The sequence below is a fragment of the Mytilus edulis genome, chromosome 7 (assembly GCF_963676685.1).
Source record: "Mytilus edulis chromosome 7, xbMytEdul2.2, whole genome shotgun sequence".
NCBI lineage: Eukaryota > Metazoa > Mollusca > Bivalvia > Mytilida > Mytilidae > Mytilus > Mytilus edulis.
The window spans coordinates 84,237,654-84,260,976 of NC_092350.1; the positions used below are offsets into that span (position 1 = coordinate 84,237,654).

Below are 23,323 nucleotides of genomic sequence, written 5' to 3' on the forward strand. Positions count from 1 at the left end.
AAAACATAATTCCCATTAATGGGGCATACAAATTTATTGTTAAAAGTGAAAACTTTAACCTTAAGCCGGACAGAAGGACGGACAAACGGATGAACAGACTAAAAAACATAATTCCCATAAATGGGGCATAAAAAATTATTGTTGAAAGTGAAAGTAGTGATTTGGACAAAATGAAGATAGTGTAAAGATAAGTGGGAGGCAGGACTTATTCGGGGCGTAGGGATCGTGTGTTTTTAGCTTGGGATTTCGGGATTGATCTTTACAGGATGCGGGAATATTTTTTTTAATTTTGGGATGTCGGGAAATGAAGGTGTGTTTGTAATGTATGATTGGTGGGCGGTGTATTAGTAATGTATGATTGGTTAGGTGTGCTTGTAATGTATGATTGGTGGGAGGTGTGTTTGTAATGTATGATCGGGGGAAGATGTGTTTGTAATATATGATTGGTGGAAGATGTGTTTGTAATGTATGATTGGTGGAAGGTGTGTTTGTAATGTATGATTGGTGGAAGGTGTATTTGTATTGTATGATTGGTGGAAGATGTGTTTGTAATGTATAATTGGTGGAAGGTGTGTTTGTAATGTATGATTGGTGGAAGATGTGTTTGTAATGTATGATTGGTGGAAGGTGTGTTTGTAATGTATGATTGGTGGAAGGTGTGTTTGTAATGTATGATTAGTGGAAGGTGTGTTTGTAATGTATGATTGGTGGAAGATGTGTTTGTAATGTATTATTGGTGGGAGGTGTGTTTGTAATGTATAATTGGTGGAAGGTGTATTTGTAATGTATGATTGGTGGAAGATGTGTTTGTAATGTATGATTGGTGGAAGGTGTGTTTGTAATGTATGATTGGTGGAAGGTGTGTTTGTAATGTATGATTGGTGGAAGGTGTGTTTGTAATATATGATTGGTGGGAGGTGTATTTGTAAAGTATGATTGTTGGAAGGTGTGTTTGTAATGTATGATTGGTGGAAGGTGTGTTTGTAATGTATGATTGGTGGAAGGTGTGTTTGTAATGTATGATTAGTGGAAGGTGTATTTGTAATGTATGATTGGTGGAAGATGTGTTTGTAATGTATGATTGGTGGAAGGTGTGTTTGTTATGTATGATTGGTGGAAGGTGTGTTTGTAATGTATGATTGGTGGGAGGTGTGTTTGTAATATATGATTGGTGGGAGGTGTATTTGTAAAGTATGATTGTTGGAAGGTGTGTTTGTAATGTATGATTGGTGGAAGGTGTGTTTGTAATGTATGATCGGGGGAAGGTGTGTTTGTAATGTATTATTGGTGGAAGGTGTGTTTGTAAAGTATGATTGGTGGAAGATGTGTTTGTAATGTATTATTGGTGGAAGGTGTGTTTGTAATGTATGATTGGTGGAAGATGTGTTCGTAATGTATGATCGGGGGAAGGTGTGTTTGTAATGTATGATCGGGTGAAGGTGTGTTTGTAATGTATGATTGGTGGAAGATGTGTTCGTAATGTATGATTGGTGGAAGATGTGTTTGTAATGTATGATTGGTGGAAGGTGTGTTTGTAATGTATGATTGGTGGAAGGTGTGTTTGTAATGTATGATTGGTGGAAGATGTGTTTGTAATGTATCATTGGTGGAAGATGTTTTTAATGTATGATTGGTGGAAGATGTGTTTGTAATGTATGGTTGGTGGAAGGTGTCTTTGTAATGTATGATTGGTGGAAGGTGTGTTTGTAATGTATGATTGGTGAGAGGTGTGTTTGTAATGTATGATTGGTGGGAGGTGTGTTTGTAATGTATGATTGGTGGAAGGTGTATTTGTAATGTATGATTGGTGGAAGATGTGTTTGTAGTGTATGATTGGTGGAAGGTGTGTTTGTAAAGTATGATTGGTGGAAGGTGTATTTGTAATGTATGATTGGTGGAAGATGTGTTTGTAATGTATGATTGGTGGAAGGTGTATTTGTAATGTATGATTGGTGGGAGATGTGTTTGTAGTGTATGATTGGTGGAAGATGTGTTTGTAATGTATGATTGGTGGAAGGTGTGTTTGTAATGTATGATTGGTGGAAGGTGTGTTTGTAATGTATGGTTGGTGGAAGGTGTATTTGTAATGTATGATTGGTGGAAGATGTGTTTGTAATGTATGATTGGTGGAAGATGTGTTTGTAATGTATGATTGGTGGAAGGTGTGTTTGTAATGTATGATTGGTGGAAGATGTGTTTGTAATGTATGATTGGTGGAAGGTGTGTTTGTAATGTATGATTGGTGGAAGATGTGTTTGTAATGTATCATTGGTGGAAGATGTTTGTAATGTATGATTGGTGGAAGGTGGATTTGTAATGTATGATTGGTGGAAGATGTGTTTGTAATGTATGATTGGTGGAAGATGTGTTTGTAATGTATGATTGGTGGGAGGTGTATTTGTAATGTATGATTGGTGGAAGATGTGTTTGTAATGTATGATTGGTGGAAGGTGTGTTCGTAATGTATGATTGGTGGAAGATGTGTTCGTAATGTATGATTGGTGGAAGATGTGTTTTTAATGTATGATTGGTGGAAGATGTGTTTGTAATGTATGATTGGTGGAAGGTGTGTTTGTAATGTATGATTGGTGGAAGATGTGTTTGTAATGTATGATTGGTGGAAGATGTGTTTGTAATGTATGATTGGTGGAAGGTGTGTTTGTAATGTATGATTGGTGGAGGATGTGTTCGTAATGTATGATTGGTGGAAGTTGTGTTTGTAATGTATTATTGGTGGAAGGTGTGTTTGTAATGTATGATTGGTGGAAGATGTGTTCGTAATGTATGATCGGGGGAAGGTGTGTTTGTAATGTATGATCGGGTGAAGGTGTGTTTGTAATGTATGATTGGTGGAAGATGTGTTCGTAATGTATGATTGGTGGAAGATGTGTTTGTAATGTATGATTGGTGGAAGGTGTGTTTGTAATGTATGATTGGTGGAAGGTGTGTTTGTAATGTATGGTTGGTGGAAGGTGTATTTGTAATATATGATTGGTGGAAGGTGTGTTTGTAATGTATGATTGGTGAGAGGTGTGTTTGTAATGTATGATTGGTGGGAGGTGTATTTGTAATGTATGATTGGTGGAAGATGTGTTTGTAATGTATGATTGGTGGAAGGTGTGTTCGTAATGTATGATTGGTGGAAGATGTGTTCGTAATGTATGATTGGTGGAAGATGTGTTTTTAATGTATGATTGGTGGAAGATGTGTTTGTAATGTATGATTGGTGGAAGGTGTGTTTGTAATGTATGATTGGTGGAAGATGTGTTTGTAATGTATGATTGGTGGAAGATGTGTTTGTAATGTATGATTGGTGGAAGGTGTGTTTGTAATGTATGATTGGTGGAGGATGTGTTCGTAATGTATGATTGGTGGAAGTTGTGTTTGTAATGTATTATTGGTGGAAGGTGTGTTTGTAATGTATGATTGGTGGAAGATGTGTTCGTAATGTATGATCGGGGGAAGGTGTGTTTGTAATGTATGATCGGGTGAAGGTGTGTTTGTAATGTATGATTGGTGGAAGATGTGTTCGTAATGTATGATTGGTGGAAGATGTGTTTGTAATGTATGATTGGTGGAAGGTGTGTTTGTAATGTATGATTGGTGGAAGGTGTGTTTGTAATGTATGATTGGTGGAAGGTGTGTTTGTAATGTATGGTTGGTGGAAGGTGTATTTGTAATGTATGATTGGTGGAAGGTGTGTTTGTAATGTATGATTGGTGAGAGGTGTGTTTGTAATGTATGATTGGTGGGAGGTGTGTTTGTAATGTATGATTGGTGGAAGGTGTATTTGTAATGTATGATTGGTGGAAGATGTGTTTGTAGTGTATGATTGGTGGAAGGTGTGTTTGTAAAGTATGATTGGTGGAAGGTGTATTTGTAATGTATGATTGGTGGAAGATGTGTTTGTAATGTATGATTGGTGGAAGGTGTATTTGTAATGTATGATTGGTGGAAGATGTGTTTGTAGTGTATGATTGGTGGGAGATGTCTTTGTAATGTATGATTGGTGGAAGATGTGTTTGTAATGTATGATTGGTGGAAGATGTGTTCGTAATGTATGATTGGTGGAAGATGTGTTTGTAATGTATGATTGGTGGAAGGTATGTTTGTAATGTATGATTGGTGGAAGGTGTGTTTGTAATGTATGGTTGGTGGAAGGTGTATTTGTAATGTATGATTGGTGGAAGATGTGTTTGTAATGTATGATTGGTGGAAGGTGTGTTTGTAATGTATGATTGGTGGAAGATGTGTTTGTAATGTATGATTGGTGGAAGGTGTGTTTGTAATGTATGATTGGTGGAAGATGTGTTTGTAATATATGATTGGTGGAAGATGTTTGTAATGTATGATTGGTGGAAGGTGTATTTGTAATGTATGATTGGTGGAAGATGTGTTTGTAATGTATGATTGGTGGGAGGTGTGTTTGTAATGTATGATTGGTGGGAGGTGTATTTGTAATGTATGATTGGTGGAAGATGTGTTTGTAATGTATGATTGGTGGAAGGTGTGTTCGTAATGTATGATTGGTGGAAGATGTGTTCGTAATGTATGATTGGTGGAAGATGTGTTTTTAATGTATGATTGGTGGAAGATGTGTTTGTAATGTATGATTGGTGGAATGTGTGTTTGTAATGTATGATTCGTGGAAGATGTGTTTGTAATGTATGATTGGTGGAAGATGTGTTTGTAATGTATGATTGGTGGAAGGTGTGTTTGTAATGTATGATTGGTGGAGGATGTGTTCGTAATGTATGATTGGTGGAAGTTGTGTTTGTAATGTATGATTGGTGGAAGATGTGTTTGTAATGTATGATTGGTGGAAGGTGTGTTTGTAATGTATGATTGGTGGAAGGTGTATTTGTAATGTATGATTGGTGGGAGATGTGTTTGTAATGTATGATTGGTGGAAGGTGTATTTGTAATGTATGATTGGTGGAAGATGTGTTTGTAATGTATGATTGGTGGGAGGTGTATTTATAATGTATGATTGGTGGAAGGTGTGTTTGTAATGTATGATTGGTGGAAGATGTGTTTGTTATGTATGATTGGTGGAAGATGTGTTTGTAATGTATGATTGGTGGAAGGTGTGTTTGTAATGTATGATTGGTGGAAGATGTGTTTGTAATGTATGATTGGTGGAAGATGTGTTTGTAATTAATGATTGGTGGAAGGTGTGTTTATAATGTATGATTGGTGGAAGATGTGTTTGTAATGTATGATTGGTGGAAGGTGTGTTGTTTGAATTAAGGTATATCAGTTTTTATGACTCATGTTAATAGTTGTTAATCAAGTGACCATGTTAATTACTTTGATTGTGTTAACATTTGATTGGTGGTCTGTGGGTTTGTATGATTAATGTTTGTAAATCTAGTGACCGCACCATGTTAAATACTTTGATTATTTGTCTGTGTTGATTGGTTAAATAAAGTCTGGTCTGTGGGTTTGTATGATTAATGTTTGTAAATCTAGTGACCGCACCATGTTAAATACTTTGATTATTTGTCTGTGTTGATTGGTTAAATAAAGTGTGGTCTGTGGGTTAGTTTGATTAATGTTTGTAAATCAAGTGACTACAACATGTTAAATACTTTGATTATTTGTCTGTGTTGATTGGTGATTTGAAGTGTGGTCTGTTGGTTGATATGATTAATGTTTGTAAATCAAGTGACTACACCATGTTAAATACTTTGATTATTTGTCCATGTGTTAAGATTTCATTGGTGATTTAAAGTGTGGTCTGTGGGTTGGAATGATTAATGTTTGTAAATCAAGTGACTACACCATGTTAAATACTTTGATTATTTGTCTGTGTTGATTGGTGATTTGAAGTGTGGTCTGTTGGTTGGTATGATTAATGTTTGTAAATCAAGTGACTACACCATGTTAAATACTTTGATTATTTGTCCATGTGTTAAGATTTCATTGGTGATTTACAGTGTGGTCTGTGGGTTGGTTTGATTAATGTTTGTAAATCAAGTGACTACACCATGTTAAATACTTTGATTATTTGTCCGTGTTGATTAGTGATTTAAAGTGTCGTCTGTGGGTTGGTATGATTAATGTTTGTAATACTAGTGACTGCACCATGTTAAATACTTTGATTATTTGTCTGTGTTGATTGGTGATTTAAAGTGTGGTCTGTGGGTTGGTCTGATTAATGTTTGTAATACTAGTGACTGCACCATGTTAAATACTTTGATTATTTGTCTGTGTTGATTGGTGATTTAAAGTGTGGTCTGTGGGTTGGTCTGATTAATGTTTGTTAATCAAGTGACTGCACCATGTTAAATACTTTGATTATTTGTCCGTGTTGATTGGTGATTTAAAGTGTGGTCTGTGGGTTTGTATGATAAATGTTTGTAAATCAAGTGACTACACCATGTTAAATACTCTGATTATTTGTCCGTGTGTTAATATTTGATTGGTGATTTAAAGTGTGGTCTGTGGGTTGGTATGATTAATGTTTGTAATACTAGTGACTACACCATGTTAAATACTTTGATTATTTGTCTGTGTTGATTGGTGATTTAAAGTGTGGTCTGTGGGTTTGTATGATAAATGTTTGTAAATCAAGTGACTACACCATGTTAAATACTTTGATTATTTGTCCGTGTGTTAATATTTGATTGGTGATTTAAAGTGTGGTCTGTGGGTTGGTATGATTAATGTTTGTAAATCAAGTGACCGCACCATGTTAAATACTTTGATTATTTGTCTGTGTTGATTGGTTAAATAAAGTGTGGTCTGTGGGTTAGTATGATTAATGTTTGTAAATCAAGTGACTGCACCATGTTAAATACTTTGATTATTTGTCCGTGTTGATTGGTTAAATAAAGTGTGGTCTGTGGGTTGGAATGATTAATGTTTGTAAATCAAGTGACTACAACATGTTAAATACTTTGATTATTTGTCTGTGTTGATTGGTGATTTGAAGTGTGGTCTGTTGGTTGATATGATTAATGTTTGTAAATCAAGTGACTACACCATGTTAAATACTTTGATTATTTGTCCATGTGTTAAGATTTCATTGGTGATTTAAAGTGTGGTCTGTGGGTTGGAATGATTAATGTTTGTAAATCAAGTGACTACACCATGTTAAATACTTTGATTATTTGTCCATGTGTTAAGATTTCATTGGTGATTTAAAGTGTGGTCTGTGGGTTGGAATGATTAATGTTTGTAAATCAAGTGACTACACCATGTTAAATACTTTGATTATTTGTCCGTGTTGATTGGTGATTTAAAGTGTGGTCTGTGGGTTGGTTTGATTAATGTTTGTAAATCAAGTGACTACACCATGTTAAATACCTTGATTATTTGTCCGTGTTGATTGGTGATTTAAAGTGTGGTCTGTGGGTTGGTATGATCAATGTTTGTAATACTAGTGACTGCACCATGTTAAATACTTTGATTATTTGTCCGTGTTGATTGGTGATTTAAAGTGTGGTCTGTGGGTTGGTCTGATTAATGTTTGTAAATCAAGTCACTACACCATGTTAAATACTTTGATTATTTGTCCGTGTTGATTGGTGATTTAAAGTGTGGTCTGTGGGTTGGTATGATTAATGTTTGTAATTCTAGTGACTGCACCATGTTAAATACTTTGATTATTTGTCTGTGTTGATTGGTGATTTAAAGTGTGGTCTGTGGGTTGGTATGATTAATGTTTGTAAATCAAGTGACTACACCATGTTAAATACTTTGATTATTTGTCTGTGTGTTACGATTTGATTTGTGATTTAAAGTGTGGTCTGTTGGTTGGTCTGATTAATGTTTGTAAATCAAGTGACTACATCACGTTAAATACTTTGATTATTTGTCTGTGTTGATTGGTGATTTAAAGTGTGGTCTGTGGGTTGGTCTGATTAATGTTTGTAAATCAAGTGACTGTACCATGTTAAATACTTTGATTATATGTCTGTGTTGATTGGTGATTTAAAGTGTGGTCTGTGGGTTTGTATGATAAATGTTTGTAAATCAAGTGACTACACCATGTTAAATACTTTGATTATTTGTCCGTGTGTTAATATTTGATTGGTGATTTAAAGTGTGGTCTGTGGGTTGGTATGATTAATGTTTGTAAATCAAGTGACCGCACCATAGTAAATACCTTGATTTTTTGTCTGTGTTGATTGGTTAAATAAAGTGTGGTCTGTGGGTTAGTATGATTAATGTTTGTAAATCAAGTGACTACACCATGTTAAATACTTTGATTATTTGTCTGTGTTGATTGGTGATTTAAAGTGTGGTCTGTTGGTTGGTATGATTAATGTTTGTAAATCAAGTGACTACACCATGTTAAATACTTTGATTATTTGTCCGTGTTGATTGGTGATTTAAAGTGTGGTCTGTGGGTTGGTCTGATTAATGCTTGTAATTCTAGTGACTACACCATGTTAAATACTTTGATTATATGTCTGTGTGTTAAGATATGATTGGTGATTTAAAGTGTGGTCTGTTGGTTGGTTTGATAAATGTTTGTAAATCAAGTGACTGCACCATGTTAAATACTTTGATTATTTGTCTATGTGTTAAGATTTGATTGGTGATTTACAGTGTGGTCTGTGGGTTGGTCTGATTAATGTGTGTAAATCAAGTGACTACACCATGTTAAATACTTTGATTATTTGTCCGTGTGTTAATATTTGATTGGTGATTTAAAGTGTGGTCTGTGGGTTTGTATGATTAATGTTTGTAAATCAAGTGACCGCACCATAGTAAATACTTTGATTATTTGTCTGTGTTGATTGGTTAAATAAAGTGTGGTCTGTGGGTTAGTATGATTAATGTTTGTAAATCAAGTGACTACACCATGTTAAATACTTTGATTATTTGTCTGTGTTGATTGGTGATTTAAAGTGTGGTCTGTTGGTTGGTATGATTAATGTTTGTAAATCAAGTGACTACACCATGTTAAATACTTTGATTATTTGTCCATGTGTTAAGATTTCATTGGTGATTTAAAGTGTGGTCTGTGGGTTGGAATGATTAATGTTTGTAAATCAAGTGACTACACCATGTTAAATACTTTGATTATTTGTCCGTGTTGATTGGTGATTTAAAGTGTGGTCTGTGGGTTGGTTTGATTAATGTTTGTAAATCAAGTGACTACACCATGTTAAATACTTTGATTATTTGTCCGTGTTGATTGGTGATTTAAAGTGTGGTCTGTGGGTTGGTCTGATTAATGCTTGTAATTCTAGTGACTACACCATGTTAAATACTTTGATTATATGTCTGTGTGTTAAGATATGATTGGTGATTTAAAGTGTGGTCTGTTGGTTGGTTTGATAAATGTTTGTAAATCAAGTGACTGCACCATGTTAAATACTTTGATTATTTGTCTATGTGTTAAGATTTGATTGGTGATTTAAAGTGTGGTCTGTGGGTTGGTCTGATTAATGTGTGTAAATCAAGTGACTACACCATGTTAAATACTTTGATTATTTGTCCATGTTGATTGGTGATTTAAAGTGTGGTCTGTGGGTTGGTATGATTAATGTTTGTAAATCAAGTGACTACACCATGTTAAATACTTTGATTATTTGCCCGTGTTGATTGGTGATTTAAAGTGTGGTCTGTGGGTTGGTTTGATTAATGTTTGTAAATCAAGTGACTACACCATGTTAAATACTTTGATTGCTTGTCCGTTTTGATTGGTGATTTAAAGTGTGGTCTCAGGGTTGGTATGATTAATGTTTGTAAATCAAGTGACTACACCATGTTAAATACATTGATTATTTGTCTGTGTTGATTGGTGATTTAAAGTGTGGTCTGTGGGTTGGTATGATTAATGTTTGTAAATCAAGTGACTATACCATGTTAAATACTTTGATTATTTGTCCGTGTGTTAATATTTGATTGGTGATTTAAAGTGTGGTCTGTGGGTTGGTATGATTAATGTTTGTAAATCAAGTGACTACACCATGTTAAATACTTTGATTATTTGTCCATGTGTTAAGATTTCATTGGTGATTTAAAGTGTGGTCTGTGGGTTGGAATGATTAATGTTTGTAAATCAAGTGACTACACCATGTTAAATACATTGATTATTTGTCTGTGTTGATTGGTGATTTAAAGTGTGGTCTGTGGGTTGGTATGATTAATGTTTGTAAATCAAGTGACTACACCATGTTAAATACTTTGATTATTTGTCCGTGTTGATTGGTGATTTAAAGTGTGGTCTGTTGGTTGGTATGATTAATGTTTGTAAATCAAGTGACTACACCATGTTAAATACTTTGATTATTTGTCCATGTGTTAAGATTTCATTGGTGATTTAAAGTGTGGTCTGTGGGTTGGAATTATTAATGTTTGTAAATCAAGTGACTACACCATGTTTAATACTTTGATTATTTGTCTGTGTTGATTGGTGATTTAAAGTGTGGTCTGTTGGTTGGTATGATTAATGTTTGTAAATCAAGTGACTACACCATGTTTAATACTTTGATTATTTGTCTGTGTTGATTGGTGATTTAAAGTGTGGTCTGTTGGTTGGTATGATTAATGTTTGTAAATCAAGTGACTACACTATGTTAAATACTTTGATTATTTGTCTGTGTTGATTGGTGATTTAAAGTGTGGTCTGTGGGTTGGTATGATTAATGTTTGTAATTCAAGTGACTGTACCATGTTAAATACTTTGATTATTTGTCTGTGTTGATTGGTGATTTAAAGTGTGGTCTGTGGGTTGGTATGATTAATGTTTGTAAATCAAGTGACTGTACCATGTTAAATACTTTGTTCACATAATATCAAGTGAATTTTTGTTCTATATATCAATTTAAAATGTATACATTTTTTGTCAAGAAAGATCGCGAATAAAAATGAAAATTACCTGTTTTGTTTTCACCCAAGGACTGCATCCTTGATCTGTTAGCCATTTTGTTACATCAATCTGTCCATGCAGAGCAGCATAATGTAAAGCTGTTTCTCCATCCTATAATAATATAAAATATCAACATGTTAACGGTGTGTGATAATAAATCAAGAGAGGTGTCAAACAATTTATCTAAATGTAAGAAATATAACATTGGCTAAGATAATAAACAATTATACTTGTGTACAAACTGATAAATGGTAGATTAAGATTATAAACTAAATATATATTTTCTGATTCAGTTCTATAAAACAGGTAAAAATAATAGCAAACCCTATTTAATATAAGTCTAACAAGTATTTGTTGTCCATTTAACATGTCTGATTAACAACATGTTTCTGTTTATGTTGATTCTGTCATGTCTGTAGAATAATCAAAGTTAAAAAAAAAAAATCAAGAAACCTTGAAATGAGTTATATTTTCTGATTCAGTACAAAGAGACAAGAAAAATAAGACCCCACTTTATATAATTCTGTCAAGTATTTGTTATTTTTAAAATATGTTTTACATCAGATCTGTAGAATTAACATTATCTGACTAAAGATGTTAACACAACTTGTTCTCATCAACTTCTCATTAAAATCAGATGTTTATAAAATAATTTTTTGTCAGGAAACAAAATAAAACCTTTACTATCTGATTCAGTTCTGTGTTACGAATAAAATAAGACCCCACTTTATATAATTCTAACAAATATTTGTTGTTCATTAAATCTGTCTGATTAACAACATGATTTTGTGTAGATTCTGTATAAAGTGATGTTTTGTCAGAGTAAGGTGATTATATCTATCATTACCTCGTCTGTGGTCTCTAACTGACTGCCCTGACTGACGAGGTACATCACTACCTCCAGGTGTCCTCCCATAGCTGCCCACATTAATGGTGTCTGTCCCCACTGTAATATCAACATATAACAGACATCAAAACTTGTGTCATAAACTGGACAATGTTGTGTAATAAATATAAACAAAAGATATATCACATGAATCAGTGGTCAAAACTGAATAAAATGACCAGTCACACTTGTATTTATATTTTACATAAACAACAAATAAACAACATGTTTTATTGTGAGATGTCAGAACTTCCATCAGAACTGTCAGGTTAAAAAAAAACTTTTATCAAGAAACATATACAATAATTATATCAATGGACTCAGCTGGACAAGACAATTAAAATGAGACCACACTTTATATAATTCTAACAAATATTTGTTGTCCATTAAATCTGTCTGATTAACAATGATTCAGTAGAATGATCAAAGTTAAAAAAAAAACTTTTTTTCAAGAAACATTAAAACGAGTTATATTTTCTGATTCAGTACGAAGACCCAAGAAAAATAAGACCCCACTTTATATAATTCTGTCAAGTATTTGTTATTTTTAAAAGATGTTTTACATTAGATCTGTAGAATTAACATTATCTGACTAAAGATGTTAACACAACTTGTTCTCATCAACTTCTCATTAAAATCAGATGTTAACAAAATAATTTTTGTCAGGAAACAAAATAAAACCTTTACTATCTGATTCAGTTCTGTGTTACGAATAAAATGAGACCCCACTTTATATAATTCTAACAAATATTTGTTGTCCATTAAACCCGTCTGATTAACAACATGATTTTGTGTAGATTCTGTATAAAGTGATGTTTGGTCAGAGTAAGGTGATTATATCTATCATTACCCTGGATGTGGCCTCTAACTGACTGCCGTGAGTGACAAGGAACGTCACCACCTCCAGGTGTCCTCCCTGAGCCGCCCACATTAATGGTGTCATTCCATACTGTAATATCAACATATAACAGACATCAAAACTTGTGTCATAAACTGGACAATGTTGTGTAATAAATTTAAACAAAATATATATCACATGAATCAGTGGTCAAAACTGAATAAAATGACCAGTCACACTTGTATTTATATTCTACATAAACAACAAATAAACAACATGTTTTATTGTGAGATGTCAGAACTTTCATCAGAAATGTCAGGTTAAAAAAAAAAGTTTTTTCTAGAAACATATACAATAATTATATCAATGGACTCAGCTGGACAAGACAATTAAAATGAGACCACACTTTATATAATTCTAACAAATATTTGTTGTCCATTAAATCTGTCTGATTAACAATGATTCAGTAGAATGATCAAAGTTAAAAAAAAAACTTTTTTTCAAGAAACATTAAAACGAGTTATATTTTCTGATTCAGTACGAAGACCCAAGAAAAATAAGACCCCACTTTATATAATTCTGTCAAGTATTTGTTATTTTTAAAAGATGTTTTACATTAGATCTGTAGAATTAACATTATCTGACTAAAGATGTTAACACAACTTGTTCTCATCAACTTCTCATTAAAATCAGATGTTAACAAAATAATTTTTGTCAGGAAACAAAATAAAACCTTTACTATCTGATTCAGTTCTGTGTTACGAATAAAATGAGACCCCACTTTATATAATTCTAACAAATATTTGTTGTCCATTAAACCCGTCTGATTAACAACATGATTTTGTGTAGATTCTGTATAAAGTGATGTTTGGTCAGAGTAAGGTGATTATATCTATCATTACCCTGGATGTGGCCTCTAACTGACTGCCGTGAGTGACAAGGAACGTCACCACCTCCAGGTGTCCTCCCTGAGCCGCCCACATTAATGGTGTCATTCCATACTGTAATATCAACATATAACAGACATCAAAACTTGTGTCATAAACTGGACAATGTTGTGTAATAAATTTAAACAAAATATATATCACATGAATCAGTGGTCAAAACTGAATAAAATGACCAGTCACACTTGTATTTATATTCTACATAAACAACAAATAAACAACATGTTTTATTGTGAGATGTCAGAACTTTCATCAGAAATGTCAGGTTAAAAAAAAAAGTTTTTTCTAGAAACATAAACAATATTTATATCAATGGACTCAGCTGGACAAGACAATTAAAATGAGACCCCACTTTATATAATTCTAAAAAATGTTTGTTGTCCATTAAACCGGTCTGATTAACAATGATTAAGTAGAATGATCATAGTTAAAAAAAATACTTTTTTCAAGAAACATACAAACAAGTTATATTTTCTGATTCAGTACGAAGAGACAAGAAAAATAAGACCCCACTTTATATAATTCTGTCAAGTATTTGTTATTTTTAAAAGATGTTTTACATTAGATCTGTAGAATTAACATTATCTGATTAAAGATGTTAACACAACTTGTTCTCATCAACTTCTCATTAAAATCAAATGTTTACAAAATAATTTTTTGTCAGGAAACAAAATAAAACCTTTACTATCTGATTCAGTTCTGTGTTACGAAAAAAATGAGACCCCACTTTATATAATTCTAACAAATATTTGTTGTCCATTAAATCCGTCTGATTAACAACATGATTTTGTGTAGATTCTGTATAAAGTGATGTTTGGTCGGAGTAAGGTGATTATATCTATCATTACCGTGGTGTCTGTAGCCTCTAATTGACTGCCGTGAGTGACCAGGTAAGTCACCACCTCCAGGTGTCCTTCCCCAGCGGCCAACATTAATGGTGTCTTTCCAATCTGTAATATCAACATATAACAGACATCAAAACTTGTGTCATAAACTGGACAATGTTGTGTAATAAATATAAACAAAATATATATCACATGAATCAGTGGTCAAAACTTAATAAAATGACCAGTCACACTTGTATTTATATTCTACATAAACAACAAATAAACAACATCTTTTATTGTGAGATGTCAGAACTTCCATCAGAATTGTCAGGTTAAAAAAAAACTTTTTTCTAGAAACGTAAACAATATTTATCAGAGTTCGCGAAAACTTTTTTTGATCCGTCAGTCATAGGACTGACAAAGCAAGATTATATGCCGGTCCTACAAATTTTTTGCTGGTCCTACAAAATCTGTCAATTTTATCCTGAAATAAAATCAATAGCTTATTTCAACGGAAATTAACTTTATTTATTATATAAGGTTCCACCGCCGATCGTTTGCCAGGAACAGCTCCTTGAACAAATTTGATAGGCCACATGTGGCTCGCCGCCTTGGTCAGTTGGTTTGTTTATAATAAAAATCGGAAACCAGTACCGGAAATTACCGGCAGGTACATCTAATGACCAATGAAAAAACGGTCCATCTGATAACCGATGTAAAAAACGTGCCGACATAGGCACTGCAACGGCCGTTTTTGCATCGGTCATCGGGACCGTCACAAGTGGACAACATACTGGTCCGAGCCTCATTTTGGCGGTCAGGACCGACAGGACCGACGGTTTTCGCGAACTCTGATTTATATCAATGAACTCAGCTGGACAATACAATTAAAATGAGACCCCACTTTATATAATTCTAACAAATATTTGCTGTCCATTAAACCTGTCTGATTAACAATGATTAAGAAGAATGATCAAAGTGGAAAAAAAAAACTTTTTTCAAGAAACATAACTAGAGGCTCTAAAGAGCCTGTGTCGCTCACCTTGGTCTATGTGAATATTAAACAAAGGAAGCAGATGGATTCATGAAAAAATTGTGTTTTGATGATGGTGATATATGTACATCTTACTTGACTGAACATTCTTGCTGCTTACAATTATCGCTATCTATAATGAACTTGGCCCAGTAGTTTCTGTGGAAAATGTTACCGGTAGTAAAAATTTACAAATTTTATGAAAATTGTTAAAAATTGACTATAAAGGACAATAACTCCCCAGGGGGTCAATTGACCATTTTGGTCATGTTGACTTATTTGTAAATCTTACTTTGCTGAACATTTTTGCTGTTTACAATTTAACTCTATCTATAATAATATTCAAGATAATAACCAAAAACAGCAAAATTTTCTTGAAATTACAAATTCAGGGACAGCAACCCAACAACGGGTTCTCTGATTCATCTGAAAATTTCAGGGCAGATAGGACTAGACCTGTTGAATAATTTAACCCTGAACAGATTTGCTCTAAATGCTTTGGTTTTTGAGTTATAAGCCAAAATCTGCGTTTTACCCCTATGTACTATTTTTAGCCATGGTGGCCATCTTGGTTGGTTTGGCGGGTCACGCCACACATTTTTTGAACTAGATACCCTAAAGATGATTATGGCCAAGTTTGGATTAATATGGCCCAGCAGTTTCAGAGGAGAAGATTTTTGTAACAGATATATAAAATTTACGAAAAATGGTTAAAAATTGACTTTAAAGGGCAATAACTTCAAAAAGGGGTCAACTGACCATTTTGGTCCTGTTGACTTATTTGTAAATCATACTTTGCTGAACATTATTGCTGTTTACAGTTTATCTCTATCTATAATAATATTCAGGATAATAACCAAAAACAGCAAAATTTCCATAAAATTACCAATTCAGGGGCAGCAACCCAACAACCGGTTGTCTGATTCATCTGAAAATTTCAGGGCAGATACATTTTGATCTGATAAACAATTTTACCCCATGTCAGAATAGCTCTAAATGCTTTGGTTTTTGAGTTATAAGCCAAAAACTGCATTTTACCCTTATGTTCTATTTTTAGCCATGGCGGCCAACTTGTTTGGTTTGGCGGGTCACGCCACACATTTTTAAACTAGATACCCCAATGATGATTGTGGCCAAGTTTGGTTGCATTTGGCCCAGTAGTTCCAGAGGAGAATATTTTTCTAAAAGTTAATGACGATGGACGACGACGACGACGGACGACGACGACGACGTCGGACGCCGGACGCCAAGTGATGAGAAGAGCTCACTTGGCCCTTTGGGCCAGGTGAGCTAAAAATGAGTTATATTTTCTGATTCAGTACAAAGAGACAAGAAAAATAAGACCCCGCTTTATATAATTCTGTCAAGTATTTGTTATTTTTAAAAGATGTTTTACATTAGATCTGTAGAATTAACATTATCTGACTAAAGATGTTAACACAACTTGTTCTCATCAACTTCTCATTAAAATCAGATGTTTATAAAATAATTTTTCGTCAGAAAACAAAATAAAACCTTTACTATCTGATTCAGTTCTGTGTAACGAATAAAATGAGACCCCACTTTATATAATTCTATCAAATATTTGTTATTAAATCTGTCTGATTAACAATGATGAATGAGCAAAATTTAAAAAAAATCATTTCAAGAAAAATAAAAAACGAGTTATATTTTCTAAGTCAGATTAATGAGACAGGAAAAATAAGACCCCACTTTATATAATTCTAACAAGATTTAATGTCCATGAAACCTGTCGATTAACAGTATTTTGTGTTGATTCAGAATAAAAGCTTAAAAAGAATTCAGTGGTATTTCCATGTAAAATGTTTGTGTGGAGTATAAGTGAAGAACTTCAATAAGCCGTGTTTTTACTTTTTGTTTGCGTTGCCTATAAATGTGATATGTCACATGTTTGTGAGCAGTGAAAGGGTGTCATTGCTGTGTCACTTGTTGGTGTTGAGTATAAGAGTGTCATTGCTATGTCACATGTTGATGCTGAGTATGAGTGTCAGTGATATGTCACATATTGGTGTTGAGTATAAGAGTGTCATTGCTATGTCACTTGTTGGTGTTGAGTATAAGAGTGTTATTGCTATGTCACATGTTGGAGCTGAGTATAAGTTTCATTGGTAAGTCACATATTGGTGTTGAGTATAAGAGTGTTATTGCTTTGTCACATGTTGGAGCTGAGTAAAAGAGTGTTATTGCTATGACACATATTGGTGTTGAGTATAAGAGTGCTATTGCTATGTCACATATTGGAGCTGAGTATAAGAGTGTTATTGCTATGTCACATGTTTCTGTTAAGTATAAGAGTGGTATGGTTACATGATGGTGTAGAGTATAAGAGTGTCATTGCTATGTCACATATTGGAGCTGAGTATAAGAGTGTTATTGCTATGTCACATGTTTCTGTTAAGTATAAGAGTGGTATGGTTACATGATGGTGTAGAGTATAAGAGTGCCATTGCTATGTCACATATTGGTGTTGAGTATAAGAGTGTCAATTGTATGGTATATGATTGTGTTGAGTATAAGTACCATTGTTATGTGCCATGTTGGTGTAGAGTATAAGAGTGTCATTGATATGTCACATATAAGGGTTGAGTTTAGAGTGTCAGTGATATGTCAAATGTTGGTGTTGATTATAAGAGTGTCAGTGATATGTCACATGTTGGTGTTAAGAAAAAAAGTGTCATGGCTAGGTCAAATGATGGTGTTTAGTAAAACAGTGTCAGTGCTATGCAGATGTTGGTGCTGAGAATAAGCATGTCATGGTCATGTCACATGTTGGTGTTGAGTATAAGAGTGGTATGGCTAGGTTACATGTTGAGTATAAGAGTGTCATTTGGTGTAAGTATGTCATTACTATGTCACATGTTAGCAGGTTACCCATGTCATGTTTAGTATGTTTATGATGTGGTGTCACATGTCATGTTCAGTAGAGGAGTGGTGGATGAATGTTGTATGATCGGGTGTCACATGTCATGTTCAGTTCAGGAGTGGTGGATGAATGTTGTATGATCAGGTGTCACATGTCAAGTTCAGTACAATAGTGGTGAATGAATGATGTATGATCAGGTGTCACATGTCATGTTCAGTACAAGAGTGGTGAATGAATATTGTATGATCAGGTGTCGGATGTCATGTTCAGTACAGAAGTGGTAAATGAATGTTGTATGATCAGGTGTCACATGTCATGTTCAGTACAGGAGTTGTAAATGAATGTTGTATGATCAGGTGGCACATGTCATGTTCAGTATAAGAGTGGTAAATGAATGTTGTATGATCAGGTGTCACATATCATGTTCAGTACAAGAGGGGTGAATGAATGTTGTATGATCAGGTGTCACATGTCATGTTCAGTACAAGAGTGGTAAATGATTGTTGTATGATCGGGTGTCACATGTCATGATCAGTACAAGAGTGGTGAATGAATGTTGTATGATCAGGTGTCACATGTCATGTTCAGTACAGGAGTGGTAAATGAATGTTGTACAATGTGGTGTCACATGTCATGTTCAGTAGAGGAGTGGTGAATGAATTTTGTATGATCAGGTGTCACATGTCATGTTCAGTACAGGAGTGGTGAATGAATGTTGTATGATCAGGTGTCACATGTCATGTTCAGTACAGGTAGGTAGATGAATGTTGTATGATCAGGTGTCACATGTCATGTTCAGTACAGGAGATGTAAATGAATGTTGTATGATCAGGTGTCACATGTCATGTTCAGTACAGGAGTGGTTAATGTATGTTGTATGATCAGGTGTCACATGTCATGTTCAGTACAGGAGTGGTAAATGAATGTTGTATGATCAGGAGTCACGTCATGTTCAGTACAGGAGTGGTAAATGAATGTTGTATGATCAGGTGTCACATGTCATGTTCAGTACAGGAGTGGTGGATGAATGTTGTATGATCAGGTGTCACATATCATGTTCAGTACAGGAGATGTTAATGAATGTTGTATGATCAGGTGTCACATGTCATGTTCAGTACAGGAGTGGTAAATGAATGTTGTATGCTCAGGTGTCACGTCATGTTCAGTACAGGAGTGGTTAATGAATGTTGTATGATCAGGTGTCACATGTCATGTTCAGTACAGAAGTGGTAACGAATGTTGTATGATCAGGTGTCGCATGTCATGTTCAGTACAGGAGTGGTGAATGAATGTTGTATGATCAGGTGCCACATGTCATGTTTAATACAGAATTGGTAAATGATTTTTGTATGATCATGTGTCATGTCTTGTGTCATGATGATGCAAAATTTATGTAAAACCAAAGGAATTTTTTTATAGAATACCATGAAAGTGTATGTTAAGTGTCATAAAGCATAATAAAATAAATCACAATGTTTCAGTTGTATGCAGTTAAGAAGTATCAGACGGCAACCTTTTGACATATAAACATGAATGGTATTCATCAGTGTAATGAATAAATCACAATGTTTCAGTTGTTTACAGTTACGAAGTATCAGACAGCAACCCTTTGACATACAAACTGGAGTGGTATTCATCAGTGTAATGAACTAAATCACAATATTTCAGTTGTATGCAGTTAAGAAGTATCAGACGGCAACCCTTTGACATACAAACTGGAGTGGTATTCATCAGTGTAATGAAGTCAATCACAATATTTCAGTTGTATACAGTTAAGAAGTATCAGACAGCAACCCTTTGACAAACACACTGGAGTGGTATTCATCAGTGTAATGAACTAAATCACAATATTTCAGTTGTATGCAGTTAAGAAGTATCAGACGGCAACCCTTTGACATACAAACTGGAGTGGTATTCATCAGTGTAATGAAGTCAATCACAATATTTCAGTTGTATACAGTTAAGAAGTATCAGACAGCAACCCTTTGACATACAAACTGGAGTGGTATTCATCAGTGTAATGAAGTATTTCAAGTTTGTTTGGGGCTGTTGTTTGTCTTTTCGTCTGGCCATGGCATTCTTCTTCTACTTCATGTACTTAATGTGTTTTTCCGCTATTTTACTTGGGTATAGGTGTTGGATACATTGATGTCGTGTACTGATGTTTCTCACTGTTTGTGTTGAATACAGGAGTTGTATATATTGGTGTTGTGTACTGATGTTTCTCACTGTTTGTGTTGAATACAGGAGTTGTATATATTGGTGTTGTGAAATAATGTTTTGCACTGTTTTTGTGAAATACAAGAGTTCTATATACATTCGGGATGTGTAATAATGTTTCTTAATATTTTGAAGACTTTTTGCAATAACCAGAAATTAACATTGAATCACTGAACACTAACAAGAGCAATGTTTAACTGATTCATATTGTGTGTACTATATATAATAAATACATTTTACTTCACTTACCCAATCATCATGTCTACATTCCAAATTAGCTCTGTTCTTTACACATGACTCTACTTCTTTTATATTCCCCTTCTTTGCAGCTGTAAGAAGTTCCTGTAAGCAAAACCAACTTTTTACATTTTCCTCTAGAATATAAAAATGTGTTATAAATGTAATAATTGAATTTAATAAGCTACATGTTTACAGTTTTAATAGCTTATATTAAATACAATGACTATGAAGAGGGAAAGAAATTGTCTACAATTTCAGATTTTTTTTTAGAAAAATCTTAAGATAATTGTATTATGCATCATTTTTGAGATAGAGCCTCAGTTTTTGTTGGGGTTAGTATTGTAGGGTCTTTAATTTTTTATGTAATGTTTTGAAGAATGTTTATTTATTTGATTGTTTTTCATTTTTTGCCATGGCGTCGTCAGTTTCTCTTCGACTTAAAAGAGTTGTGAATGTCCTTTGATATTTAATGTCTCTTTTTTTGTGTCCTGGAATTTTGAACTAATATATTGAAATTCTTTTCACTGTAGTCATTTTGATTTCTCCTGTTCTCCCCCTAAGAATACTGCACGCCTGTACCTTTCTGTACATTATATAAACAACATAGGTCACATGAACACTGACTTTTAAGAAGAAAAACTTACCTCATCCCAACTTGCCATTATATGCTGTAAAAGAAAGATAAATCATTGTATGTTTATAACAATAAGGAGATACAGTATGATTACCAATGAGACAACTATCCACTTATGTTCAAATAAAGTGGATGTAAGCAATTATAGGCAACGGTAAGGCCTTCAACAATGAGAAAAACCCATACCGTATAGTCAGCTATAAAGGCCCCAACATGAAAAATATGAAGCAATTCAATTGAGAAAACTTACGGCCTAATTTATAACAATTTAACCAATTTACGAAAGACATACAGTGTTCTCCCCAGAAATTTTGGATAGCATCACATTTTGCGTAAAAAAAATTAACTGTATTTTTTTTAATGTCGTTTGTCGCGTTGCATTGATGCTCTATTTCCTTTATATGTTTTAGTTTATATTGTTCAATTCATAACTGAGAATACAATTAAACTATAACCACAAAAACAGTTGTTTCAGTTTATGTTTTCTTTATTCATTTATAGTTACAGAATTTTTTTTTCCTCTTGTGCCAAATAAAAATAAATATGTGGTTTCATTTACCCAACAATAAGTCAAATGAATGAGTGGTTCATTATAGATTAACCTGTATATATACAAAACTAAATATATAGTACACAAAATTAACTATTTTTTATATTATATCAAGTAAAGATAAAGCAACAACAAAAAAATCAATTTACAAATTTTTTTTTATCATGTTTATGAAATTCATTGTTTCATGGCACTCAATGAATTAGTCCCAGTTGTTTCGATCTTATCTTTACATCAAAATGATATGTATTTTTAACAAATTTATCTAACAAATAGTCTGTTAATGCATAGTTTTCTCTCTTGGTATATTTTTTCTGTCTACTGTCCATCTGTTGTCATTATCGTGAAAATGCGGTTTTTTTGTCATATCTGTTCCGGTTCCGATCCGTAGTTTACACAAAAATATGCAATGGCGGCCGTAGAAAAATTTACAAAAATGAGTCCGAGAATAAACATTGTTTGACAAGAGATTGTGAATGAATAAGACGCTTTTAATGCATTAAATGGATTAAACATAAACTGATAAAATTAAGCCAATTATGATAACTTTTTAAAGAAGTATTAAACTTATTTTTAATACATGTTTTAGCTCTAAACCAAAATTCTTGCTCTCGTATTACCGGAAGAGAAAGAAAGTAATTTTTGGAGAGTTGCACAAATAAACGACCTTTTTTTAAAAGAAAAAAAATCGTTTCAATCTTTGAAATTTCGTAATACAAAACGTAGATTTCGAATTGTTTTGTGAATGCATTTTTCCATGTCGAAATTGGCGATTGCAGACACGTGGTTTTAGTCATGCCACAAGTGTCAGCTTGGGATATTCGCATCCAAACAGTTATCACCCTGAGGGCAATTAACACCTAGCTATTTAATCTCTTAATTGCCTTTAGTGTCCGACTTAAAGGGATTACAATTAAAGGTGATATAATTTTTATGATCATAAGTGATAATAGATGAAAGTTCAAAATTGAGGACAAGTAAAATAGCATCTTCAAAATAATTATAGCGTCGCGGGAATTATTATAGCATCACGGTGAAAAAATATAGCGTCGCGGTACCGTGACGCTATAACAGCCTGGGGAGAACACTGACATTTATGACAGACAAGAACCAGTGATAGCCATTGAACTACAAGCTCCTGACTTGGGACAGGAACATAAAGAATGAGGGGGGTTAAATATGTTTGTATACAGGAGTTGTAATTTTACGAGGAATATTTCAATTGTTGTTGAAATCATGATGTCATATTTAGATTGCCCCAATACCTTTAAATATTAATGTTGATAAAATCTGTATTTTCTCCAAATTATGATTATCCTCTAACCTTGTCCTTTTACTACATTCCACCATATACAAGTAAATTAGATAAACTTTAAAACAAAATTACTCTTTTTTAAATAGATGCTGTAAAAATGATGTACAAATTTTGCTTACAT

The 23,323-nt window shown here is 33.6% G+C and overlaps 3 protein-coding genes across 5 annotated transcripts in view; all 3 read right to left on the reverse strand.

The window, feature by feature from the left end:
- Positions 1 to 12,661, reverse strand: part of LOC139482687 (uncharacterized) — an 89,099-nt gene extending 76,438 nt beyond the window's left edge. Inside the window, exons 1-3 of the mRNA XM_071266754.1 lie at positions 12,568 to 12,661; positions 11,679 to 11,777; positions 10,841 to 10,942 (exon numbers count right to left, since the gene is read on the reverse strand). Of these exons, the coding sequence (XP_071122855.1) occupies positions 10,841 to 10,942; positions 11,679 to 11,777; positions 12,568 to 12,660 (294 nt within the window). The 5' untranslated portion in view covers position 12,661. The remainder of the gene's footprint in view (positions 1 to 10,840; positions 10,943 to 11,678; positions 11,778 to 12,567) is intronic.
- LOC139482692 (RUN domain-containing protein 1-like) overlaps positions 1 to 23,323 on the reverse strand; it is a 726,769-nt gene that overhangs the window by 151,656 nt on the left and 551,790 nt on the right. The gene's annotated exons all lie outside the window — the stretch shown is intronic.
- Positions 13,428 to 23,323, reverse strand: part of LOC139482534 (fibronectin type 3 and ankyrin repeat domains 1 protein-like) — a 32,278-nt gene continuing 22,382 nt past the window's right edge. Inside the window, exons 2-5 of the mRNA XM_071266447.1 lie at positions 21,348 to 21,371; positions 20,713 to 20,805; positions 14,348 to 14,449; positions 13,428 to 13,556 (exon numbers count right to left, since the gene is read on the reverse strand). Of these exons, the coding sequence (XP_071122548.1) occupies positions 13,428 to 13,556; positions 14,348 to 14,449; positions 20,713 to 20,805; positions 21,348 to 21,365 (342 nt within the window). The 5' untranslated portion in view covers positions 21,366 to 21,371. The remainder of the gene's footprint in view (positions 13,557 to 14,347; positions 14,450 to 20,712; positions 20,806 to 21,347; positions 21,372 to 23,323) is intronic.